This window comes from Capricornis sumatraensis, chromosome 16 (genome assembly GCF_032405125.1).
Source record: "Capricornis sumatraensis isolate serow.1 chromosome 16, serow.2, whole genome shotgun sequence".
NCBI classification, from domain to species: Eukaryota; Metazoa; Chordata; class Mammalia; order Artiodactyla; family Bovidae; genus Capricornis; species Capricornis sumatraensis.
The window spans coordinates 43234693-43258783 of NC_091084.1; the positions used below are offsets into that span (position 1 = coordinate 43234693).

Below are 24091 nucleotides of genomic sequence, written 5' to 3' on the forward strand. Positions count from 1 at the left end.
AGGAACTACTGAAGGTGCCAATCTCCCTCCCCCTCCTCCTTGCCTAGGGCTGAACCCGTACTCACCCGCATTAAGGAGAACCGGAAACGGATCATCTCCCCATCCTTTGACAACATCAAATACGACAACTTTGAGATAGAAGAGTACCCGCTGGCAGCCCAGGGCTTTGACTGGGAGCTGTGGTGCCGCTATCTCAACCCCCCCAAGGCCTGGTGGAAGCTGGAGAACTCCACAGCCCCGATCAGGTAATGTGTTCTTTTTTTTTTTTTTTTTTTTAATTTTAATGTGTTCTTAGCTGGGGGGTCTCCCTGTGTTGACTTCCAGACAAGGGCTCCCCAGCCTGACCCTCATTCACCGAACTCCAGCCCCATTATGGGGCAAGATGAGGTGGTGGAGAGAAATTACAAGTGACCTTCAGTCACAGCTTACAGCCTCCGTGATCCCTTCGTAAAAAATTTATTTATTTTTAATTGGAGTATAATTGGTTTACACTATTGCATTGGTTTCTGCCATATATCAACAGGAATCACCCATAGGTGTACATATTGATGATCCCTTTTTAAAAAGCTGTGGCATCCAGAACCCATTCAAAGGCTCAAAGTTACTCATTTCAACACATCGCTGTGGGACACCTGCTGGGTGCCAACTACTGTGCTGTGTGCTGGGGATCTGTAGTGATCACCACTCAGCTCCTGCTAGAATATAGGGAAGACAGACAAAATAATTGGAATAACAAATTATTCCCCATGCTGATGGGAAGTGTGGGCGTGAGGATCCTTTATAGAGAGTGTAATATCCACACTTGTTTTCATGGGAAAGTAGGAGATTGCAAGGTTGGAGCAAGGACACTCCTGTGAATTCACAGGAGCAGAGTGAGTTCATGGACACAGAGGAGGTTCAGAGGGTCTGGGAGGAAGGAGAACAGGGAGGCGGCAGCCCCAGGCAGTGAGGCTGGCGCACCCCATGGCACCTGTATGCCTGGCTGATGTTTGAGCTTACCCTTCAGCACTCAGTCAAAAGCGGCTCCAAACTGCCATGCTAAGATCCCAAACTCTGTCTTTGCTGCTGCCTTTAGAGACACTCTATATAGGGCACCTCCAGCGATGAAGCAGGTGACTTCCACCTCGGGTTCTTTGCTTGCTCCAGGAAGCATTGAAGCATTCCTGGAGAAGGAAATGGCAACCCACTCCAGTATTCTTGCCTGTAGAATCCCATGGACAGAGGAGCTTGGTGGGCTACAGTCCACGGGTCACAAAGAGTCGGACACGACTGAGCGACTTCACTTTCACTTAGAGACACTCAAGTGACTCCTCTATGTGGCCTTTTTCTTATGGGTCAGGACTCCTGGAAAAGCCAGCCATACCAGCCTTTATTTCTACCTGGTTAATCACTGACCAAGTGCCTGTATGCTCCCTGCAAAGCCCTGCCCATTAAATACATAGATGGCATCAGAAGGTGGCCTAGGGGACAGTTCCTGGAATGAAAGAGGAGATTAGAAACTGGTGTTGCTTTATATTACATGAAGGAGAAAGATTATGAAAAATATAATTGAAAATGGGTGATTATTATCTGGGATTGCATTTTTCCTTGCCGGAAGAAAAAAGCCATATTCATATTTAAAACAAGATGGAAGAGAATGCCACCTATCTTTCCTGCGTTGTCTCTGTCACCTATGTGTTAGGCCTGTGCCGCACTTCTGTGTTATTATTAATGAATGTTTGCTGAGAGGTCACTGTGTGCAAGGGCCTCTTACACATGTGGTCTCATCTGCTCTTTGTCATAACCTGGGGACAGCTCACTGTGTCATTCCCCTTTTACAAGATAAGGAAAGAAAGGCTGACAGAGGGGAATGGCCCTGCCAAAGGCTCCAGCCAGTGAAGACAGGATCCAAACCCAGATCAGCCAGAGTCCACGCCTAACTATCATCCTCCCAGGCACACACTGTTGAGCTCAGAACTCATGTGGCTGAATTCTACCCCCAGGTCTGTTGACTGCTACTGGTGGGAAGTAGATCATCACACATCAAGCGTTCTTGCCGAAGTCTGCACTGGTACTAGCTGCTTCTGCTCCCCTCATCTCTAAATGTGTCAGCCTGGACTTAATCATTAAACCCGCATTCTAGGTTCTTGACAAAGAGTATCATCTGAACCTCAAATATTTCATCACCTAATCTATATCAAAAACTTAACTGAAGCAAGAAGGAAGAGGGAGAGATAAATTGAAAGATTGGGACTGACATATACATGCTACTATATATAAAATAGATAATTATAAGAACCTGTGTATAGCTCAGGGAGGGCTTCCCAGGTGGCGCTAGTGGTAAAGAACCCACTTGATGAACCAGGACACCTAAGAGACGCTGGTTCAATCCCTGGGTGGGGAAGCTCCCTTGGAGGAGGGCCTGGCAATCATCTCCAGTATTCTTGCCTGGAGAGTGCCGTGGACAAAGGAGCCTGTCAGGCTACAGTCTATGGGGTCACAAAAAATCGGACAAGACTGAAGTGACTGAGCATGCGTGTATACATAGCACAGGGAACTCCATTCAGTACCCTGTAATGACCTGTATGGTAGTGGAATCTAAAAAAGAGTGGATGTATAAGTATATATAACTGACTGACTTTGCCGTATAAGAGAAACTAATGCAACATTGTGTATCAACTATACTCCAATACAAAAATTAACTAAAAATTTTTAACTTTATATTAATGGAATAAATGATATTAATGGAAGCCTTTGAAAGAACATTCTTGGTTTTATACCCCATAGGAAGATGAAGATGCCTCACAGCAAGCTGTGGCTTATACACATGTATCTTGCCCACCTTGGCTCCTATTTCCTCTGAGCTCTACTTTAATGCTTTGCCCACGCATGATGTAAGCTCTAAACAGAGCCCAGAGAGATCTTCTATTGAACTCTAAAGGGATGGCTTTGAGACTGGTGTTCACTACATCCCAAAGTGACCTCTTTAAGAGGACTGACATGAGAAATTTCTTTCAAACTGAAAGCTTTCTATTCCTGGGAAATCAGTATAACATTTCCACATGGGAACTCCGAATCTTATTTCTAAGGCCTGTGTGTTTCTCTGTGGCCACCAGGAAGTTTAGGGTCAACTTTGTGGGTCTACTCTAAGATCCATGAAGGAAGACTCAGGCATTCTAACTGACCCCTAATTTGGGGTGAAATTTTAGCTTTTCAGACATTTATCTCTTTTTTTTAATAATGTATTTTACTTTTTCTTATAAACTATTTCTAACCCTTTGGGGAATAAGGCAAGATATAAATCAATAACACTTTCAGGCTGAGTGGGTCCACTTAATACCCTAGCCAGTTAATAAGTAATAGACTGAGGATGCCTGTGCTCTTCCAAGAGAAACTATTTTAGATTCTGCTCTTGCTTTGACTTGGCCTGGCCATGTGGGGAAGGCTCCCTCCTTTGTATCCTGGAATGCCCTGCCCTGCTCAGCACTTCAGTAACATCAAGGAAAATGCTGATGTTAACTCTGCAGGGTCGATGTTTTAAAATCACTGTGCACTTAGAGAGAGGATTTTCTGGGCTTCTTCAGTGTGCAAGTGCATCTTTTAAAAATGATCTTTTGAGTTCCAATTATGTCTCAGAGGTTTTCAAGTGCTTTATATTGTTTAATTTAATCCTTGTGAGGTTATAGTTGATTCTATTTGATAGATATGGAATCAGAGGCTCAGGGAGGCTAGGGAACTTCTTTCAGAGATGCACAGCCAGAATGGGTGTGCATTCCCCTAGCAGTCACCTCTAAAGGCAGGTCAAGCACCCCCCCACCAGAACTCAGCCTAAAGGAGCAATGGATTGGGTTGTATTGACTGCCCTGGATGCCTTCATGTGGAAACTGAGTCCTTTCAAATAAAAGGCTGCAATTTGAGAAGGGGATGACAGAGGATGAGATGGTTGGATGGCATCACCGACTCAATGGACATGAGTTTGAGTAAACTCCAGGAGTTGGTGATGGACAGGGAGGCCAGGCATGCTGCAGTCCATGGGATCGCAAAGAGTTGGACACGACTGAGCAAATGAACTGACTAAATTTGAAAGCAGTAGGGACAGGGACCCCAAAGCACCAGTCTCTACCCAGGCAGTCTCCTGCATCAGCCTTCTCCAAAGAAATGGCCTGCAAAAGAGCTGTTTCTCCACCTTGATGAGTTTCCAGTTTCAAAGATGAGTCCATTTGCATTTGAGTGACAGTTTTCTCATCACTGAATAGTCTTCGTTTCTCCTTTTCTTTCTCTTCCCATCCAGTTCCTCACCCACCAGCTGATAAGATGCTGCACAGGGGCTAGAAGTGGTAGCAGTGTGCAGTGGAACAATTTAATGTTATTTGTGTAAGAGGATGCTCTCAGCAGAGAAGCAGCCCACTCGATCTCTTGCTGATTCACCTAATGTAAATCTCCTCGTGACAGTCTGTGCTGGGTGTCTGCACACAGCCGTGAGCCCTGCAATCACGCTTACTAGGAAAGGCCTTTCAGTTCCTGGCCCCACCAGCTATTGGCACGTTGTTCCAGCCTAAGACCCCTGCTGAATTCTAACCCAGACCAGCCACCTACACCCTACCTATTGGATATCTCCCCCTGGTGACCCAGAGGCGCCTTAAGATCAGTTTTCCCAGCATGGAATCCCTGTTCCTTCTAAAACCAGCTTCTTCTCTATCCACCTATCAATGGCCCTCACCCCATCATCACCCAAGCAGAAGGCCAGCTGGCATCCAGATTCCTCCCTCTCACCTTCAGAGTTCATCTGCCTCAAATTTCTGCTGATTTTACTTCAATATACGTCTTTAAACAATCCCTATCTCCATTCCTGGTACTCCAGCCCAGGTCTTCATCATTCCTCACCTGGATATAACAATAAGCTTCCCAACCGGATTCCTCGATTTCTACCCAATCTCCTCCAATCGATCACCCCATGGCTGGAGAGTATTCTTTTTACAAACACAGATCTGCTTATTACCACTGTCTGCTTAAAATTCTTCGTTGACATTCCTTTATCCACAGGTAAAATCCAAATGACTTACTATGCTATCCAAAGCCCCAGCTCATCTCTCTAAAGGGACCAAGGTGAAGGGTGGGAAAGTTGTTGTGGGTACACAGGTAGCAACAGAGACCGGCTTTGTAGTTCAGAATGCAGAGGTCAGGACAGCCAGAGATACAGACATGCGGCTGAGACTGGCAGACTGAGCATTGCTTCTCTGGTTGGCACACGGGCAAGCACCACCAAAAATGATGCCTGGGCACAGGACAGGAGCTGTCTGCCTCTGTCCTGATGGAAAAGGCTCCCTGGAGTAGCTGGTGAGGGTGGACCTGCGGGGCGGAGGGCGGCCACTCAGAGAACGAGGCTCACACCAGTTTTGGCAGCAAAGGAAGGGAGAAGGCCAGACCCTCCTGGCAGGAAGGCAGCACTGCACTTCCTGCTCTGTTGACCCCCATGAGACGGCCCCTCTGCGAACTACCCTCCATCTCTCCATGCCCTGCAGGAGCCCTGCCCTCATCGGTTGCTTCATTGTGGACCGGCAGTACTTCCAGGAGATCGGCCTGCTGGACGAAGGCATGGAGGTCTATGGAGGCGAAAATGTCGAGCTCGGGATCAGGGTGAGCAGAGTTTCTCACCAGGAAGGCTTCGCTCAGCTCCCCAGTGGGTGAATGAGTCCAGGGGGGTGCAGAAATTTGGCTCCGGGTTGACGGTGGTGGACTGATACTGAACGTCCAGTCCCTAACCTTGGTCCATGCATATGTGATCAGGGCTGCTAGGGATGGGATAGAGACACAGGTTGGGACCTATAGAATTTTCAGGAAGAAAAGAACGTCAGAAACTGTTTTGGCTGGGGTGGGGATATGAGAGAGTTGAGCTCCCAAATCAAGGAAATAAACCTCTGTGTTGAAACCAAATGCAGGTTTCACAGGGAGTGAGCAAAAGGGAGCTCCAGGAACAGGGAGGTGAACAAGAGGGACCCTCAGAGTTGCTTCTCTTCACTGTCACCTCCCCTCAGGGTTTCTCTGTTATTCTGCATCTCCTCCACGGTGGCCCACAGGACCTTCCTAAAGACTTTGTCAAAAGAATGCCACAGAGGAATAAACTCATGGCGTATAAACAGCAAAGCACAGCCAGGCTCACGCCATGCAGGTTCCTGACCCTCCACGTGGTGGTCAGACCCTCAGGCACGTACATACCTCACGTCACTCTCCAGAGATATCCACCATCCTGCCCCGAAGTACAGGGCCCTTTGCAGCTATCAATGTGTGGTGTGAGTCCACACTAGGCACCATGTATTCTCTCATCATATGGGAACGTCTCCAAGGCACTGACTCCCTTCTCTGGGCCTATGAAAAGGTAACTCCAAAAGGAAGCCTTCCCCATGACTGAGAGACACATTCGACCCCTTGGCAGTTGACAGCAGTGTGATCAGGGATGCAAGGAAGGACCTCGCCCTGTAAAGGGAAGACCACCTCTCTGTCCAGGTTGTGGTTCTTGCCTCATGAAAAAAGCGACATGTAAGCTGGGCTTGTCCCCACCGTGGTCCCCACTGTCCTCTCCATGGGGATGTTTAAGCAGCCTGGCACACATGCACTACAGGCTTGCCAGTCCCTGGCCACCCCTCATTCCTGCTGTGTTCATGGCAGTCATCCGAGCTGTTCCCCCTCACTGCCAACCCTCCATGCAGGCCACCTAGCGTCTGCCTGGTTCCCACCAATGACTCCCCTCTTGCCCCTTTGACCTCAGTGTCTGTATCTGGCCATCTCCTGTTCCCACTCTCCGGTTTCCACTCAAAGGCTCCAGCTTAGGTAACCCTCCTTAGCCATCCCCACTTCCCACTGGGCAGTCAACTGACGCTGGACAGCCCCTGCCCTTTCCTGACTGGAGACTGGGCATCTCTAATGAGCATCTCACAATTACAATGGCCTGGCAGGCTGCATGGGCCTGGCTTGTCACCCAGGCTTAATGCTAGGGCTTTTAAGTTCTGGAGGCTGGAGCAGCTTGTCTGAAGCCAAGCTTAGAGAACACTTCCAGACACCTGTATTCACTGAAACCCAAAGAAATTGCTTTGGAGGCAGTCAAGATACATGGGTTCGTTGGGGGAGCTAATGTATTCATAGAGGACAGAGTCTGCATAATCGCCCTCATTCCTCTGCTTTCTCTACACTGGTCATTTATTCACCATTTGCGTCCTCACCATCTCATTTCCGCACACTCCTGGATAAATGCTTGCCCCCAAACATAATATTTTTCACTAGAAGCTGCTGCCGGGAATTGGCTGAGCGGGCAGAACCGCCTCTAGTCACTTAGGCTTTCTGGGTAAAAATATCCGGGAATGGAGAAAGGAATTAGATTTGTGAACTCTGCCTCCAACATACATGTGAGTCAATCACAGAGTGGTGGGAGATTTCTGGCTTTTCCTTGCCTAGACTATTAATATAAAGCGGTTCTGGAGTGTGGGCCTGGGTGAGGCTTTCAATACTTGTTTAAAATTTGGGGGTTTTGTGCTGGGGGTGTAAATTACAATTCAAAATGTTGCCTGGCTTTTTTTTTTTTTCTGTCTGTTCCCTCCTGTTTGACAGAGGTGAAGTGCCATGGAGTTGAAGGAAAGATGGTTTTTAAAGCGGGCACCGAGCAACTTGTTTGCTGGCAGAGCTGAGGACGGAGCTAGTTAATTTGAATTAACTTGGGTTCAATCCTTGGTCATAGAACTAGGATCTCACATGCCATGTGGTTAAAAAAAAAAAAGTTGGGACATTGCTTTCCTCCTCTCACTTATTCAGAGGCAACTTATTCAAAGTCCTTACCCATCTGGCACACAGAAACAGAGTCGTTTGCACAAATATTCAATACCTGCTCTGGCACTTTACTTACATCATCCATCTACAAAGCACCCTAAAAAGTAGCTGTTATCATAGTACCCCCTTTTTCAGATGAGGAAGTTGTGAAATGAAGAGCTTACATAATATGTTCTCAAAGTCATATGACTTATAAGAGGCAGAGAAAAGATTCACCCTTGGGTCTTTACGATTCAAAAGCCTAGCTAGATACACCACAGTGATCTAAGAATAAATGTTCTTTGTGCATTCCCCAAAGAGTACTACAGTCTCCATGCAGTAATTTTCTTCTACTTTACACAATCTTGTCTACAGAGTCCTCATTTACAAACTTATTCTTATTTGCACTCAATTCTAATAAGCCTTGTTTTCCCCAATTTCTAAGTCTACAACTCAGTGGGAAAAAAAGAAGGGAACTGCTGTGGGCAAGCAGAATGAAAAGAGTGAGAAATAAGAGCTGACATTGAATAGAAGACAGAAAGATTATACCGATGATAGCTATAAAATAATAGAATATATAAGAAAGAATTCAGGAGCTGGCAAGGAATTAAAAAGTGGCTAGAAACTGTTATGGGTTGAATTGAATCTCCTTTAAAACATGTTGAAATTCTAACTCTCTGTACCTGTGAATATTTGGAAATAGGACCTTCACAGATGTAATCAGGTTAAGATGAGGTCATACTGGGTCAGGGTGGGCCTTAATCCAATATGACTGGTGTCCTCATAAAAGAAGGAGACTTTGGACCCAGACACAGAGGGAAGATGACCACGTGAAGATGGAGACAGAGACTGGAGTTACGATGCCACAAGCCACTGAATGCTGCGGCTACCAGAAGCTAGACGAGGAAAGGAAAGATCCTCCTAGAGCTTTAGGGAGGGCATTGCCTACCAATACTTGATTTCAGACTTCTAGCCTTCAGAACTGTGAGAGAGTACATTTCAGTAGTTTTAGATAATTCAATTGGCCATGCTTTGTTATAACAACCCAAGGAAATCAATACAAACACCAAAACCTAAGTGAAAGCAGGAACCAGAGAAAGCCTGAGTCCATTATATCTGAAGAACCGGGTAACCTGGAGCTTACGATATCCCAGTTTCATTGAGTATACAGAGGACAGGACACAAAGAGTAAGGCTTAAGCTGGAGGAGGGCATGGCAACCCGCTCCAGTATTCTTTCCTGGAAAATCCCCATGGACAGAGGTACCTGGCAGGCTACAGTCCATGGGGTCGCGAAGAGTCAGACACGACTGAACGGCAAAGCACAAAGCGCAAGGCTTAACCAACATGAAGAGACTAATAAAAAACCCCTACCCCTTACCTCCCATAAAGCAGGGGCTCCAAAGGCCAATTATCCGAATATAAAGATGGGCCAGAACTACTCCCACCCACATTTTCATTATTAGAGTGAAGATTGCCTGTCTCAATCTTGGGCCAGGAAGAAAAGAAAAATTCTCCTCTGTGAGCCCCTCCCTTGCGCCTATCATCTAAAATAAAATACTTCAGGTCCAGAGAATCTCAAGAGGAAAATTTAGCTTAAAGTTGTTCGAAATTTTTAGGCATCTGCAAAAGTGTATACAAATCCTTTCTGAGAAAGACCCAGGCCAAAAAGTTTCTCCTAGCTAGAGTTCCAAGGAATGTGATTTCAAGTTGTTTTCTTTTTTTTTTAATCATAAAGCAGACAATGGAAAAAGAACCAAGAGCAAACACCAGCAAAAGCATTGGACAGCCAAATTTGATCTACAAAGTCTTCAAGCACTGAATCTATCAGATACAGGATATAAGTTGTATATTTAATAACTTTTAAAAGAGATTTAAATATGAGTATGAAGCAGAAGACTATAAAAAGACCAGTCATATTTGGATAAAAATAGAATTTCAAACATGACTAACATAAAAATGGAAATTAAAAGCTTAGTGGATGGATTAAACAGCTGGATGGATATTAAAGGAAAAACTAAGAAAAATGGAAAATAGTGCTGAAGAAATTATTCAGAATCACCCGGGAAGACACAAGAAAAAATATCAAAGAAAGAGGTTGAGAGACATGCAGAAATGAGAAGGAGGGTCTAATATCTTAGAATTCCAAATGGTGATGATAGAAAGAGGATTATGCGGAAGCAATATTTGAATAGAAATGACTGAAAATGTTCCCGTACCGCTGAAAGACACCAATCCTGTCCAAAGTAAAATAAATACAAAAATATTCACATTTAGACATATCATGGAACCATAGAAAAGCAAAGATGACGAGAAGACTTTACAGCAGTCAGAAAAGATAGATTACCTAAAATTTTATGATAATTAGAATAACAACAGACTTTCCAGTGGCAATAGGGGAATCCAGAAGACCATGAAATAACATCTTCCGTATTGCTGAGAGAAAAACCAACTGTTACATGTACATTCAATTTTTTAAAAATCCTTCATAAACTAGAGTAAAAGGAAGCTATTTTCTGACACAAAATTGAGTTTGCTACTGACAGATCCTAACTAAAAAATTTTTAAAGGGTATACTTCAGATACAAGGAAGATGAGCTCAGCAGGAATTCTGAAATAAAAGAATAATAATTAGCTCATATATGAGTAAGTATAAATATATGAGCAAATGTAAAGAAATATTCATGGTAAATAACACTTTAGTAATGTGTTATAGAGTTATTAACACTTCAGTAATGTATTGTGGGATTATTAAAACAAAATTACAGTGCATGATGAAAATTGCAAATAAGTTGGGAGGGAGTGATTATAAATAAAGTGCTTAAAATGTCTAATGTTTGTGAAGATGGAGAAGATCCAGTTGACTTTAAATTCTGATAAAGTAATCTGTTAAGAAGAGGTGGCAAGAATACATGGAAGAACTGTACAAAAAAGATCTTCACGACCCAGATAATCATGATGATGTGATCACTAATCTAGAGCCAGACATCTTGGAAAGTGAAGTCAAGTGGGCCTTAGAAAGCATCACTACGAACAAAGCTAGTGGAGGTGATGGAATTCCAGTTGAGCTGTTTCAAATCCTGACAGATGATGCTGTGAAAGTGCTGCACTCAATATGCCAGCACATTTGGAAAACTCAGCAGTGGCCACAGGACGGGAAAAGGTCAGTTTTCATTCCAATTCCAAAGAAAGGCAATGCCAAAGAATGCACAGATTACCACACAATTGCACTCATCTCACATGCTAGTAAAGTAATGCTCAAAATTCTCCAAGCCAGGCTTCAGCAATATGTGAACCGTGAACTCCCCGATGTTCAAGCTGGTTTTAGAAAAGGCAGAGGAACCAGAGATCAAATTGCCAACATGTGCTGGATCATGGAAAAAGCAAGAGAGTTCCAGAAAAACATCTCTTTCTGCTTTATTGACTATGCCAAAGCCTTTGACTGTGTGGATCACAAGAAACTGTGGAAACTTCTGAAAGAGATGGGAATACCAGACCACCTGACCTGCCTCTTGAGAAATCTGTATGCAGGTCAGGAAGCAACAGTTAGAACTGGACATGGAACAACAGACTGGTTCCAAATAGGAAAAGGAGTATGTCAAGGCTGTATATATCATCCTGCTTATTTAACTTCTATGCAGATTACATCATGAGAAACGCTGGACTGGAAGAAACACAAACTGGAATCAAGATTGCTGGGAGAAATATCAATAACCTCAGATATGCAGGTGATACCACCCTTATGGCAGAAAGTGAAGAGGACCTAAAAGGCCTCTTGATGAAAGTGAAAGAGGAGAGCGAAAAAGTTGGCTTAAAGCTCAACATTCAGAAAACGAAGATCATGGCATCTGGTCCCATCACTTCATGGGAAATAGATGGGGAAACAGTGGAAACAGTGTCAGACTTTATTTTTTGGGGCTCCAAAATCACTGCAGATGGTGACCACAGCCATGAAATTAAAAGACACTTACTCCTTATAAGGAAAGTTATGACCAACCTAGATAGTATATTCAAAAGCAGAGACATTACTTTGCTGACTAAGGTCCAGCTAGTCAAGGCTATGGTTTTTCCTTTGGTCATGTATGGATGTGAGAGTTGGACTGTGAAGAAGGCTGAGTGCTGAAAAATTGATGCTTTTGAACTGTGGTGTTGAAGACTCTTGAGAGTCCCTTGGACTGCAAAGAGATCCAACCAGTCCATTCTGAAGGAGATCAACCCTGGGATCTCTTTGGAAGGAATGATGCTAAAGCTGAAACTCCAGTACTTTGGCCACCTCATGTGAAGAGTTGACTCATTGGAAAAGACTCTGATGCTGGGAGGGATTGGAGGCAGGAAGAGAAGGGGACGACCGAGGATGAGATGGCTGGATGACATCACTGACTCGATGGACGCGAGTCTGAGTGAACTCTGGGAGATGGTGATGGACAGGGAGGCCTGGCGTGCTGCGATTCATGGGGTCGCAGAAAGTCGGACATGACTGAGCGACTGAACTGAACTGAACTGAATCTGTTAAAATTCCTAGAGAAGCCATGAAAATCATAGATACAGAAACTCTAACTTCTAAAGAAGTAGAGGGAAAAAAACAAGACATGAAAATGGTAAGAAAGAGAAAGAAGACAGGTAATTCAAGAAGAAAATATATGAAACAGTAGAAATAATCCAAATATATCAGTAAATGTAAATGTGCATGGGCCAAATTAAGATTAACATTTGAAGACTGGATTTTAGAAATTATCTGTAGCCTGTTTATAAGCCTGAAATATGATAATACAGATAAGTTAAAATGTAAACAGATGGAGAACGTCATGGCAGGTAAATACTAATCAATCAAAAGAAAGTTGTAGTTAAATTAATGTTTAAAAAAATACTATTACACCATGCTTTAGGAAAAATAAGGTAGATTTCTACAAGATGAAAGTATGTTAAGTTTATCAGGGATATATGAAAAGTATAAGTTTCTATGAACCTTAATGGCACAGCTTTAACTTATATAACATAAAATGGATAGAATTTAAGGAAGATGTCAACAGCACCACTAATGTAGTTGAGGATTTTAATAAATTTTCCCAGTAATTGATAGACCAACATAATTGATAGTTTAAATCAAATGGGCATATGTGCAACACTGCATCTAACAACCACAAAATTCAACAGTTTCAAGGGAGTAACATCATATAAATACATTCTCTGATCTCAATGGAATTAAATTAAAAATCTATACCTAAAAAGTATAGGAAGAAGCCATATTTTTGGAAATTGTGAAACATTTCTGAATAGCATAGGTCAAAGGAGAAATATACTAGTAATTTTAAAATATTTTGAACTGCTGCTGCTGCTAAGTCGCTTCAGTCGTGTCTGACTCTGTGCGACCCCATAGACGACAGCCCACCAGGCTCCTCTGTCCCTGGGATTCTCCAGGCAAGAACACTGGAGTGGGTTGCCATTTCCTTCTCCAATGCATGCGTGCATGCTAAGTCGCTTCAGTCGTGTCCGGCTCTGTGTGACTCTATGGATAACAGCCCATCAGGCTCCTCTGTCCATGGAATTCTCTAGGCAAGAATGCTGGAGTGAGTTCCCATTTCCTTCTCCTATTTTGAACTGAATATAGCAATATAACAAATATATTGAATACTGCAACCAAAATAGTACTTAAAAAAACTGTAAATCAAAACAGTATGGTAGTGGCATAAAATCAGACACATAAATCAAAGGAAAAGAATAGAGATTCCAGAAATAAGCCCATTCATATATGCTCAATTAATTTGCAACAAATGAACCAGGAATATACAACAGAGAAAAGATGGTGTCTTCACTAAATGGTATTGGGAAAACTGGACAGCCACATGCAAAATCACAAAACTGGACCATTATCTAACATAATAGAAAAATGTAACCATACACAAAAACTAACTCAAAATGGATTAAAGACCTGAACATAAGACCTGAAACGATAAAACTCCTAGAAGAAAATATGGGCAGTAAATTCCTTGACATCTGTATTTTCAAAGCTGTTTCCCTATAATTATCCTATTTAATGTACCTAGCAATCAAGTGCTATAGGCAAGCCAGATATTACTATCCTAATAGTGTTACTTCATGGGAAATAGATGGGGAAACAGTGGAAACAGTGTCAGACTTTATTTTTGGGGGCTCCAAAATCACTGAAGATGGTGATTGCAGCTATGAAATTAAATGACGCTTACTCCTTGGAAGGAAAGTTATGACCAACCTAGAGAGCACATTAAAAAGCAGAGATATTATTTTGCCAACAAAGGTCCATCTAGTCAAGGCTATGGTTTTTCCAGTAGTCATATATGGATGTGAGAGTTGGACTGTGAAGAAAGCTGAGCACCGAAGAATTCATGCTTTTGAACTGTGGTGTTGGAGAAGTCTCTTGAGAGTCCCTTGGACTGCAAGGAGATCCAACCAGTCCATCCTAAAGGAGACCAGTCCTGGGTGTTCATTGGAAGGACTGATGCTGAAGCTGAACCTCCAAGACTTTGGCCACCTCATGAGAAGAGTTGACTCACTGGAAAAGACCCTGATGCTGGGAGGAATTGGGTGCAGGAGGAAAAGGGGATGACAGAGGATGAGATGGCTGGATGGCATCACCAACTCGATGAACATGAGTTTGGGTGAACTCCGGGAGTTGGTGATGGACAGGGAGGCCTGGCGTGCTGCGATTCATGGGGTCGCAAAGAGTTGGACACAACTGAGCAACTGAACTGAACTGAACTGAATAGCATTATACAATTAAAAATGTTTATATTAGCCAAAAAATATTAATTCATTCTTGTGGTTTATTATCTCATTATTATAATCATTAATTTAACAACAAAGATAACAAGAAATCAATTTAAGTACTTTGTAAACTATAAAGTGCGCTATACAAAACATGATCATATCTGTTATTATTATACATGCAGATATATCTATGTTCCATAAATATACAACCATACATTTCATATAGTGTTTTATTTTTTTAAGCAAACTTTAATTTGTACAGAGTATAATAGTCCTGCTATAAGCCAGTCCCATTGCTTGGGTCTTGGCGACAGTCACCAAAATTCAAAGTACTGCATGAGCTCATACAGTTGTCTAAACCTAGGTTATAGGCACATGCTTCCAGGGGTCAGGGACAGGTCCCATATGCCTCCTTTCAAGTTCCATGGGTCCAAGTATTACACATGATGTTGTCTCTCATGCTGCTGCTGCTGCTGCTGCTAAGTCGCTTCAGTCGTGTCCGACTCTGGGCGACCCCATAGACGGCAGCCCACCAGGCTCTGCCGTCCCTGGGATTCTCCAGGCAAGAACACTGGAGTTGGTTGCCATTTCCATCTCCAGTGCATGAAAGTGAAAAGTGAAAGTGAAGTCGCCCAGTTGTGTCTGACTCAGCAACCCCGTGGACCGCAGCCTTCCAGGCTCCTCCATCCATGGGATTTTCCAGGCGAGAGAACTGGAGTGGGGTGCCATCGCCTTCTCCATATAGGAAGGGAATTTGGAACCTAGGTTCAAATGTCCTCTAAAAAAGTGTCTAGGATACTGTACTTTATATTCTAAATATCTTACCATAAATGGAATTTTTTAAAAAAGCTTTTTCAAACATATCCCCAAATAGAGAGAATGGTATAATAAATCCCCTTCCATCCATCACCCAATATCAGCATTGTCAACTCATGGATAATTTGGTTTTAATCTATTCATACCCAATCCTCCCTAACTCTGGCTTTTTGAAGCAAATCCCAGATATTATATCATCAAAAAATATTTCAATATGCATCTAAAATAGATAAGAACTTTCTGAGAGAAACATGATCACAATACTATTTCAGTCCTAAAAGTGTTGAACAGAATTCCCTAATACTATCAATTATCCAGTCAGTGTTTACATCTCCGCCAATTCTCTCAGCAGTTTTTACTTTGTTTTACAATTTGCTTGAATCGAGATCCAGTTGATTAATGTCTTATAAGTCTCTATTAATCCACTGGATTTCTTTCTCCATTCCTTTTTTTCTCCCTGTAATTTATTTTTAAAAAGACCAGGTTATTTGTCCTGTGGAGACTCCCACAGTCTAGGTTTTTCTGATTGCATTTCCCTGATGTCATCTAACACTCCTGTTCTGTATATTTCTTCTAAATTGCTAGTTAGACCTGGAGGTGTAGGTGCAGTTTTGTAGCAAGAATATTTCAAAGGCAATATGTGCGTGCTCTCATCACCGGGTACCTAATATCTTGCTGTCTCCCTGTTTGTGATGTTAGCAGTTACTGCTGATTAGAGCCTAGATCAAGTAATTCATTAAGGGTTAGAAAATGGTGATATTTTAATTTTATTTTTCCTTCTTTGTTTGTTAGCTGGAATAACTTTCACAAAGAGACATTTATAGTCATCCATTCTTTGGTTGCCTGGAAATACAACACAGTTCATTAGGAAAAGTCAGAATAAATAATTCTATTACAGTTTGCAAAATAATGAGTTGATTCTCTACCATCTTTTAGAGGGAGCCAATTAGGTTTTTGAGTACTGTTATGAGCTTACAGTTTTAAATATATTTGATGTGTTTCAATTCATCGTATATAATGCCCTAGTTGATTTGCAGTTTTTTCACCTTTGGCCACTGAGAGCCTATTGACAGTTCCTCAGGAAAGAGTCCTTTGGCCTCTTTAACAACTTCTCTTGCATTAGAAATGTTCCATCTGTACATTTCTTGCTCCAGACCTGTAATCAGCCATTTTTCCTAAGGAGCTTGGCTTTCTTTTAGTGAGAAGTGATATTTAAAAATCACAGTCTGGGTCTGGGCACTACAGGCATTCACTGCTACTGAGTTGGTCCGTGTTTCTGGGTCTTTTCAGTGGCTGCTGCTGCTGCTAAGTCACTTCAGTCGTGTCCGACTCTGTGTGACCCCATAGATGGCAGCCCACCAGGCTCCCCTGTCCCTGGGATTCTCCAGGCAAGAACACTGGAGTGGGTTGCCATTTCTTTCTCCAATGCATGAAAGTGAAAAGTGAAAGGGAAATCGCTCAGTCATGTCAGACTCTTCGCGACCCCATGGACTGCAGCCTACCAGGCTCCTCTGTCCATGGCATTTTCCAGGCAAGAATACTGGAGTGGGGTGCCATCACCTTCTCCATTTCAGTGGTTAGAGCTAGCTATATGCTTTTTGTTTAAAGAAAACACTTTCAATGTTCATGATGATCTCTCTGAATCAAGTTTAGTACTACAGGCTTTGTGTGTGTGGGTGTGGGTGTGGGTGTGTGTGGGGGTGTGGGCGTGGCTGCATGGGGTTTTCATTTCTGCATGAGGGCTTTCTCTTGCTGCAGAGAGCAGGGCCTACTCTCTAGCTGCGGTGAGCGGGCTTCTCATTGTGGTGGCTGCTTTTGTTGCAGACCCCAGGCTCTAGGGCGGCGGCTTCAGCAGCTCTGGCACACGGGCTTAGTTGCCTCACGGCATGTGGGGTCTTCCCAGGCCTGGGATTGAACCTGCGTCCCTTGCACTGGCAGGCAGATTCTTAACCACTGGACCACCAGAGAAACCCACTACAGGATTATTACTCAATTTCATCAATCTTACATCTCTGTTTCCTTTCTCTGATGCCAAAAATTCTGGTTCTTAATGACATCAACATAATTACTTGTTTTATTCCTCGGCATGCATACAGTTGTCTCTGAACACTATCACCAATGATATGATTAGTAGACACAGTTTAAATTTTCTTTTTTGCATTTCTTTCTGCTTTTAGGTTATAATCCGCTGGAGATGTACAGTCAAATCACTGTGCTTTAAACTAGAATAGTTCCTCTCTGTGCATTATCCTACCAACCAAATAAACAGGTTCATTCCTTTTATTTTGCTTTTGATTTTTAGGAATTGCTTTTTCCATATTTAATTCTTACAGCTATGTAAATAGTTACATAATTCCAAGATCAAATCTAGAAAAGAAAGTGTGTTCAGAAAAATCTATTTGCTATTACTGTCCTTTTTATCCTGTTTCTTTAGTACCTCCAACATCAACACCTTGTTTGTTTTATTTTACCCTTTTAAAAAATGGAAATATGCATATATTCACATCTTTTTCTTAGATAAATAGAAGTATGCTAGTTTCCTTTTCACTGCTGTGATTTTTTTCACTGTATAAATTTTTTTCTGAAGATTACAATAGTGTATAGACATATCCCTCATTGCTTCTTCATAGCTGCATGGTGCCCCAAGGCAGGCCCATTTCATAGTTCATTCTGGTGCTTGGTGCTGTAATGAATCATCTCATGCATACAATTTTTCATATTTTTCTGGATTATCGTTTGCATAGTTTCCTAAAAGGGAAATTGTGAGATAAAAAGGCAAACATATGTGTAATTTTGCTAGACATCAAATATCCTTCTAGAGTAGTATTTTTCCCACCAGGAATGGTGAAGCTGCCTGTTTCCTCACCGTCAATCAACAAAGTATGTTGTGAATTATTTGGAGTTTTGCCAGTCTGACAGATGAGAAATGGCTTTCAGAGTAGTTTCAGTTTGCGTTTCTCTTATTATGAATTAGGTTGAGAAGCTTTTCGCATGATTAAGGCCATTAGCATTTCTTTTTTCCATGAGCTTTTCTTATCTTTGGCCCATTTTCCTGTAGGATTGTTAATCTTTATTTTTAGAACCTCTTTACACATTAGGGATGGTAATACTTTTCCCATCATATACATTGCAAATATTTTCTCCCGGTGTGTTATTTTTTTATTTTGCTTTGGTGTTTTGCCGCAGTTTTTTTGCTATGCAAAAGGTGCCTTTTTTTTAAAAACATAAGCAAATGCATTAGCTTTTCTTTCTTGCTTCCAGAGTTTAGTCAGAATAAAATTTACTCACTTTAATGTTAAAAAGAAAAGCCACCTATGTTTTCTTCTAATAGTTGTAGGATTGTATTTTTTTTTTTTTTTGCATTTTAATCTCCAGTTCATCAGAATTGATCTTGATGTATGGTGTGAGGAATGGACCCAATGTCTTATTTTTCTGTATGGCGCCCCAGTTATCCTAATACCTTCTTTTTAAAATTGTATCTTTTCCTTACTGGTTTAAAATGCTACCATTATCATAGGCTAAATTGTCATACTTAGGGTTTGCTTCTGGATTTTTAATTTCAGTTCTATTAATCTATTTATGTATTCATGTACTAATATCACACAACTTCTATTATGTAACCATTATATTATGTACGTATGTTCAAACTCACAAATGTTTGTGAATTGTTTGTAAGTTGGATTTTGGCTTGCCAACAATGTATCAAGAAAACCTTGGATTCAAAGGAAGAAAAGACCTATGAAAGACCCAAATAGCATCTTTCCCACTTCTTTTCTGTCTATACTTTAAACTACTTAATGTCAGGATTTACGACTAGTTAATCTTCATACTGATGCTCGGAACCTAGTAAGTGCTCAATGAACAGCTGTCAAGTTTGAAGGCCAGTCAAATGTCAGATAATTTATTCTATATATCTCAGAAAGTTAGAGCCACGGACAGCGGCGTGGAAGCTGTGGTGGATGTCGATATCAATTCCATATAAGAAACAAAGATTAGAATCATTAAAAAGGAAAGGATGCTGAATGGAATCATGAGCTCCCTATAACAGGGAGCATAAACACCCCTCGGTATAATTAGAAAGAGAGATGAGACTTATGACTGAAATACTAATAGTTAATAGAGGTGTGGCAATAATTATATGTGAGCTACTGTCCTAAGTGCTTTACATATATTAGCTCCCTTAGTCCTTGCAGCCACCTCGTGATGCAGAATCTTTTATTACCCCCACTTCCCACGGGGATATACTGAAGCACAGAGAAATGATATAACTTGCCCCAGGAAAATGGTAAAGCTAAGATTTGAACTCAGGGAAACGGGCTTCAGAAACCATTATGCCTTATATAGGTAGGCATAGTGTAGTGGCCTTCAGTAAGAAATCAGATCAGATTTCTCATGTTCTGCTTGTGGATTTGTTTATGTACATATTCATTCATTCATTCTTGCCAGGTGCTGGAAAACTAGAGGTGAATGACACAGACTCTGTCTTTGAGTAGCTCTCAGACTAGCTGGAAGGACAACCACCATCCCATCTTCTAAGTACTAGCTAACAGATTAGAGAAAACGTCTTGAGCCTAAACAGGATGTCATGACCCAAAGCCCCACGGTGACTTTAAGGACTTCTGTGTTCTTTGATCTGTCTTTGGCAACCATAGTAAGTACACAGCTCCCTGCTGACACTATTTATTGTGATGATCCTTTAAAAATTTTTGAATAGCAGACCATCATTCTTTTTCCAAATTGTGAGTAGTAGTAAAGATAATTAACATGAACTGAAGCAATGAAAAAAAATGAACACAGTGAAAGTTAAAAGACTGATAGAAGAAGTAAATAGTAATATAATTTACATCTGCAAAATTTGATTCAGAAAAACTAAACTTGGTGAGCTCATGACCACTTTGTGAGGGAGGCCATAATTGTAAAATAGATGTAGATTTAAAAAATGCTGATAGATAAATCATATCCCAGTTGTAAAATCAGTGCAAAAAATATTAACCCCTATGAAAATAAGTCTAGTAAAGTAAAATTGGAAAATTAGCATGAAAGGAAATATATTTTAATTACCTTATATAGAAAATTGACCTAGAGAATTAGAGTCCTTTAATGACATTTATTCCAGAAAATATTTCCTGAATGAAAATTCATCATTGAGAATATAATTTGGACTAAAGCGCTAAGTAAGGCATAACCCAGTGCTCAGAATCAAATGGCAAGGATGAGTGGATCCCATGTGTATTGCAGTAGCTGAGGCAGTGACCACTCAGCCCTTCAGAGCGGGGTGCAGCTTCATGGAGGGGGCAGCATTTAGCTTGGGCATAAGGAATGAAAGTGTTTTGTCCAGGTGGGAAGAGGAGGACAGGCATTCCAGAGAGTTGAGGTGACAGGTGTAGAGTGATGATTGAGAAAGATGAGCATGGCTGAACTCTAAGGCTAAGAACTAGGGATCTGTAACTTGGTGCTAAAACAGAGAGTGAGTGACAGGCAAGCTAGGTTATCAGATGGGGAAGAAGAATGGTCATTGGCAATCTGGAAAGTGGCCTTTGGTGGGCTTTTTGCTAATCCTGGCTTGTTCAACATTTTCACCAGTGACTTAAGTAAAATGCAAAGGTAAACTTATGATGGATGACCTCTTGCTGAGAGCCCAGGCAAACATTTCCTTGGTTACCGTCATTGGCCTTTCTAGGTCTGGAATGTCTAAGATTTGGCTAAGTAACATTGATTCTTGGGCAACAAAAGAAGATTATTATTTCATAAAGCAGATGCATGCTCCACAGCTGATAAAGGATCAGGCCACAAGTCTGGAAGATAATAATAATGAAAGGAACTTCCATTACTGAATACCATCACTTTGTATATATTATCTGGTTAATTTTAATGTGAGTCCCATGAGGTCCGTGTTGTTATCCCCATATTGTAAGTTAGGAAACTGGAAGTAACAAAATAAAATGCCTCCCCAAGTCACTCAAGATCAGAACTAGCTTGAGTGGTTCAGGGCTCATGCCTTATCACTGTCACAGTGCTCATCCACCTCTGCCTTCAGGATTTAAAATCACCCAGGGCATAAAGTTGAATTTCAGAAGCTAAACCTGGGCCGGCATTGCTTTGGAAAATGACCACAGTACCATTTCAGTGCTTGAGGTTTCTGCTCAAAGCCCTTCTGGGAGATAGGCTTGGATCAGACAGGATCACACGGTGTCTTCACCTGAGGTTGCAGGAGACTTCAAAACTAGTGACAGAGACAAGAGCTGAGCTGAAAACGAGAGTCCAGAGCCTCCGAAAAGAGGCAGACTGAGGAGCTGCCAAAGGAGAAATGCCTATAACAGACAGGAAGTCGGAAACCTGGGTTCAGGGAGCCAGAGACAGAGAGGAGGAAGAGAAAGCAGAGTAGGGGTATAGCAACTGCTCAGAACAGGCATTGCCATCATTTGAGACTTTTACAAAATGTATCTAGGGTTAAAGGGCTAGAGACTTTGCTAAAATTACCAGTGAAAAAAGCTCAGGCAAGTGAACATCTGCTTGACAAGCCTCCTGGTTTTTAAAGCACTTGAGGGACCACATGGTTCTCTCCAGAGGCCTTGGGCTTAGTGGGCAGAGTTAGCTCATGGCTAACACCATAACTGATCTCACCCAGCCATGAGGACAATGCCGCTGGACACCGCAATTTTAGGTAAGTCAGCTAGTCTCTGCCAGCACAATGAGAGAGAGACTTGAAAAGGAAGGGAAGGGGTGGGGGCACCAGCATTCTCACTCAACTGAGGTCTCAGGAAACCACCAGAAGCAACATCTCATAGAAAGGCTGCAAGCAGATTCTCTGACCTCCCATCCCTGGAGACAGAGAAAATTAAACACCTTAAATTGGATTTTAGTCTCTGATTGCTTCTAAATGTTATGGTTGGGGCAGGCCAGCTGGAGCTGGAGTTCAGAATAATATGAGAGCTTAGAGTAACACATCCTTCTGTGTGTGTGTGTGTGTGTGTGTATGTGTGTGCACGCGCATGTGTTGTGGGTGGGTGGGGCCATGAGCCCTGCCGCTGTTTTATACCGTTTTGTCATGAATTGAAATCTGCCATGGCATTGTCCTTCAGCTGCTGCCGTGGGGTAAATAAAACCTACAGCTCACAGCCATAAAATGGAATAGCTATTCATTTCTGCCATCTTCTGAGGCCAAAAGTTTCAAAACATCAAACACAGGTTTCAAGTTTGCAGACATTTGTTTTTCCTGAGGAAATTTGCCCAGTGACTCCAAGCTTTAGCTGAAGCATTGTCCACGTATTTCCTTAGCACTGTGTTAGATGCTGATAGTGGTTTCAGTGATCACTGGAGGTCAAGAGGTAGCCTTTCCTGATCCCTATATAAATGGGTTATTATAGTCTGACAAAGGTGGCGCTGAGATTTCAAGTCCAGATGATGAGAGGTTTGAGGGTGCCATTGATTAGGAAAGGGGTGTTTGATATAGAGAGTTGGTTTTGCGGGTGGGGAAATGGGCCAAGTTTGACATTAAAAACAACAATGGAAATAACCAGAAAGCTTGCATTATTTGTCCATTTCTTTACTTACACAATGAACGTTTATCATGCTGCTTGTGTTATACCCTCGCATTAAGGGAGAAATATAAGACCTGGGTCTTGACTTCTGCAAGAAGCCAGAACTATCTAACTAAAGGTAAAGAGAAGATTGCAGGTGAGACAGGGGCTGGGTACTCTGTGTGTGCCCAGTCAAAGATGGAGGATGGAGGATCCCAAGGAGGATGAAAGTCTGAACTAAAAAGAGATTTTAGAGTTGAGCATGGGCATAGGAAATAGGGTGGGTGGCAGGGTGGTGCCCATAGTTACAGAGAAGAATTGACTAGAAAGAGATCTGGGTTGGTGGAAAATCCCAGATGTCAAGGGAAGTGTTTCAGGAGTGCACTAGTCACGCTAAAATGACCACTGATGATAATAGCTACCCAATATTGTTTACTTTGTGCTTTTATGTATTTAATACTAGACACTGTGCTAAGCTCTGGGCATACAGTGAGGAACAGGATCATCTAGGCTGTGCCCTCATAGAGCTTATTACATCCTGGTGAGTTTTATTCTGTACATCATTTCTTCCTGGGAACTATGAAAGGCTAGAATTGTTATCCTCATTTTACAGATGAGAAAACTGAGGCTCAAAGAGGTTGAGTCACTTGCCCAGGTCCTGCAGCAAAAGAGTTTGGTAAAACTGGGATTTGAACATGGTTCTGCATGGTGCCAAAATCTCTAAATCCCCACCTGGTACCGTGAGGTTATGAGTGGAAAAGGGGCATCCAGATGTGAGGGGAAGAAGGCTTTGAGGGGAGTTTTGGGGGCAGGAGGTGATGATGGAATATAGATGTCAGAGGAGAAACTGCAGAGGTAGGGAATTTAGAGATTTATATGACCGTGAATGGAGGGAGAAGGAGTCCTTAAAAACTGCTTGCAGGGACAGGCCATGTACAAGGGCCCTGGGAAAGTGTGGATTTGACCTTGAGAAAGGAGTTGGCATTTTCCTCCTAGGAGGTCTGCCATAACCAGCCCTGATCTGTTGCCATGTGGCCACGGGGCCTGGCCTCCTAGGACCATCGGGCCTGAAATCCCCGGGGTGCATGAAGTCTGAGCAGCCTGCGGCCTATGAACCCTAAACCTCCAGAATTGGAGGTCTTTTCTGATTGCGATCTCCACGTGGGAGGGGAGCTTGGTGCCCTCAACCAGCCCAGAGCCAATTATTCTGCCATGCTGGGTGGCCAGAAGGCATCTG

General features: G+C 42.4%; 1 protein-coding gene across 2 annotated transcripts in view; it reads left to right on the forward strand.

Moving 5' to 3' along the window:
- The window catches only part of GALNT18 (polypeptide N-acetylgalactosaminyltransferase 18), a 354973-nt gene that overhangs the window by 246424 nt on the left and 84458 nt on the right, over positions 1–24091 (forward strand). For both annotated transcript variants that reach the window (XM_068988668.1, XM_068988669.1), the window contains exons 5-6: positions 48–245; positions 5502–5616. In XM_068988668.1, the coding sequence (XP_068844769.1) occupies positions 48–245; positions 5502–5616 (313 nt within the window). The remainder of the gene's footprint in view (positions 1–47; positions 246–5501; positions 5617–24091) is intronic.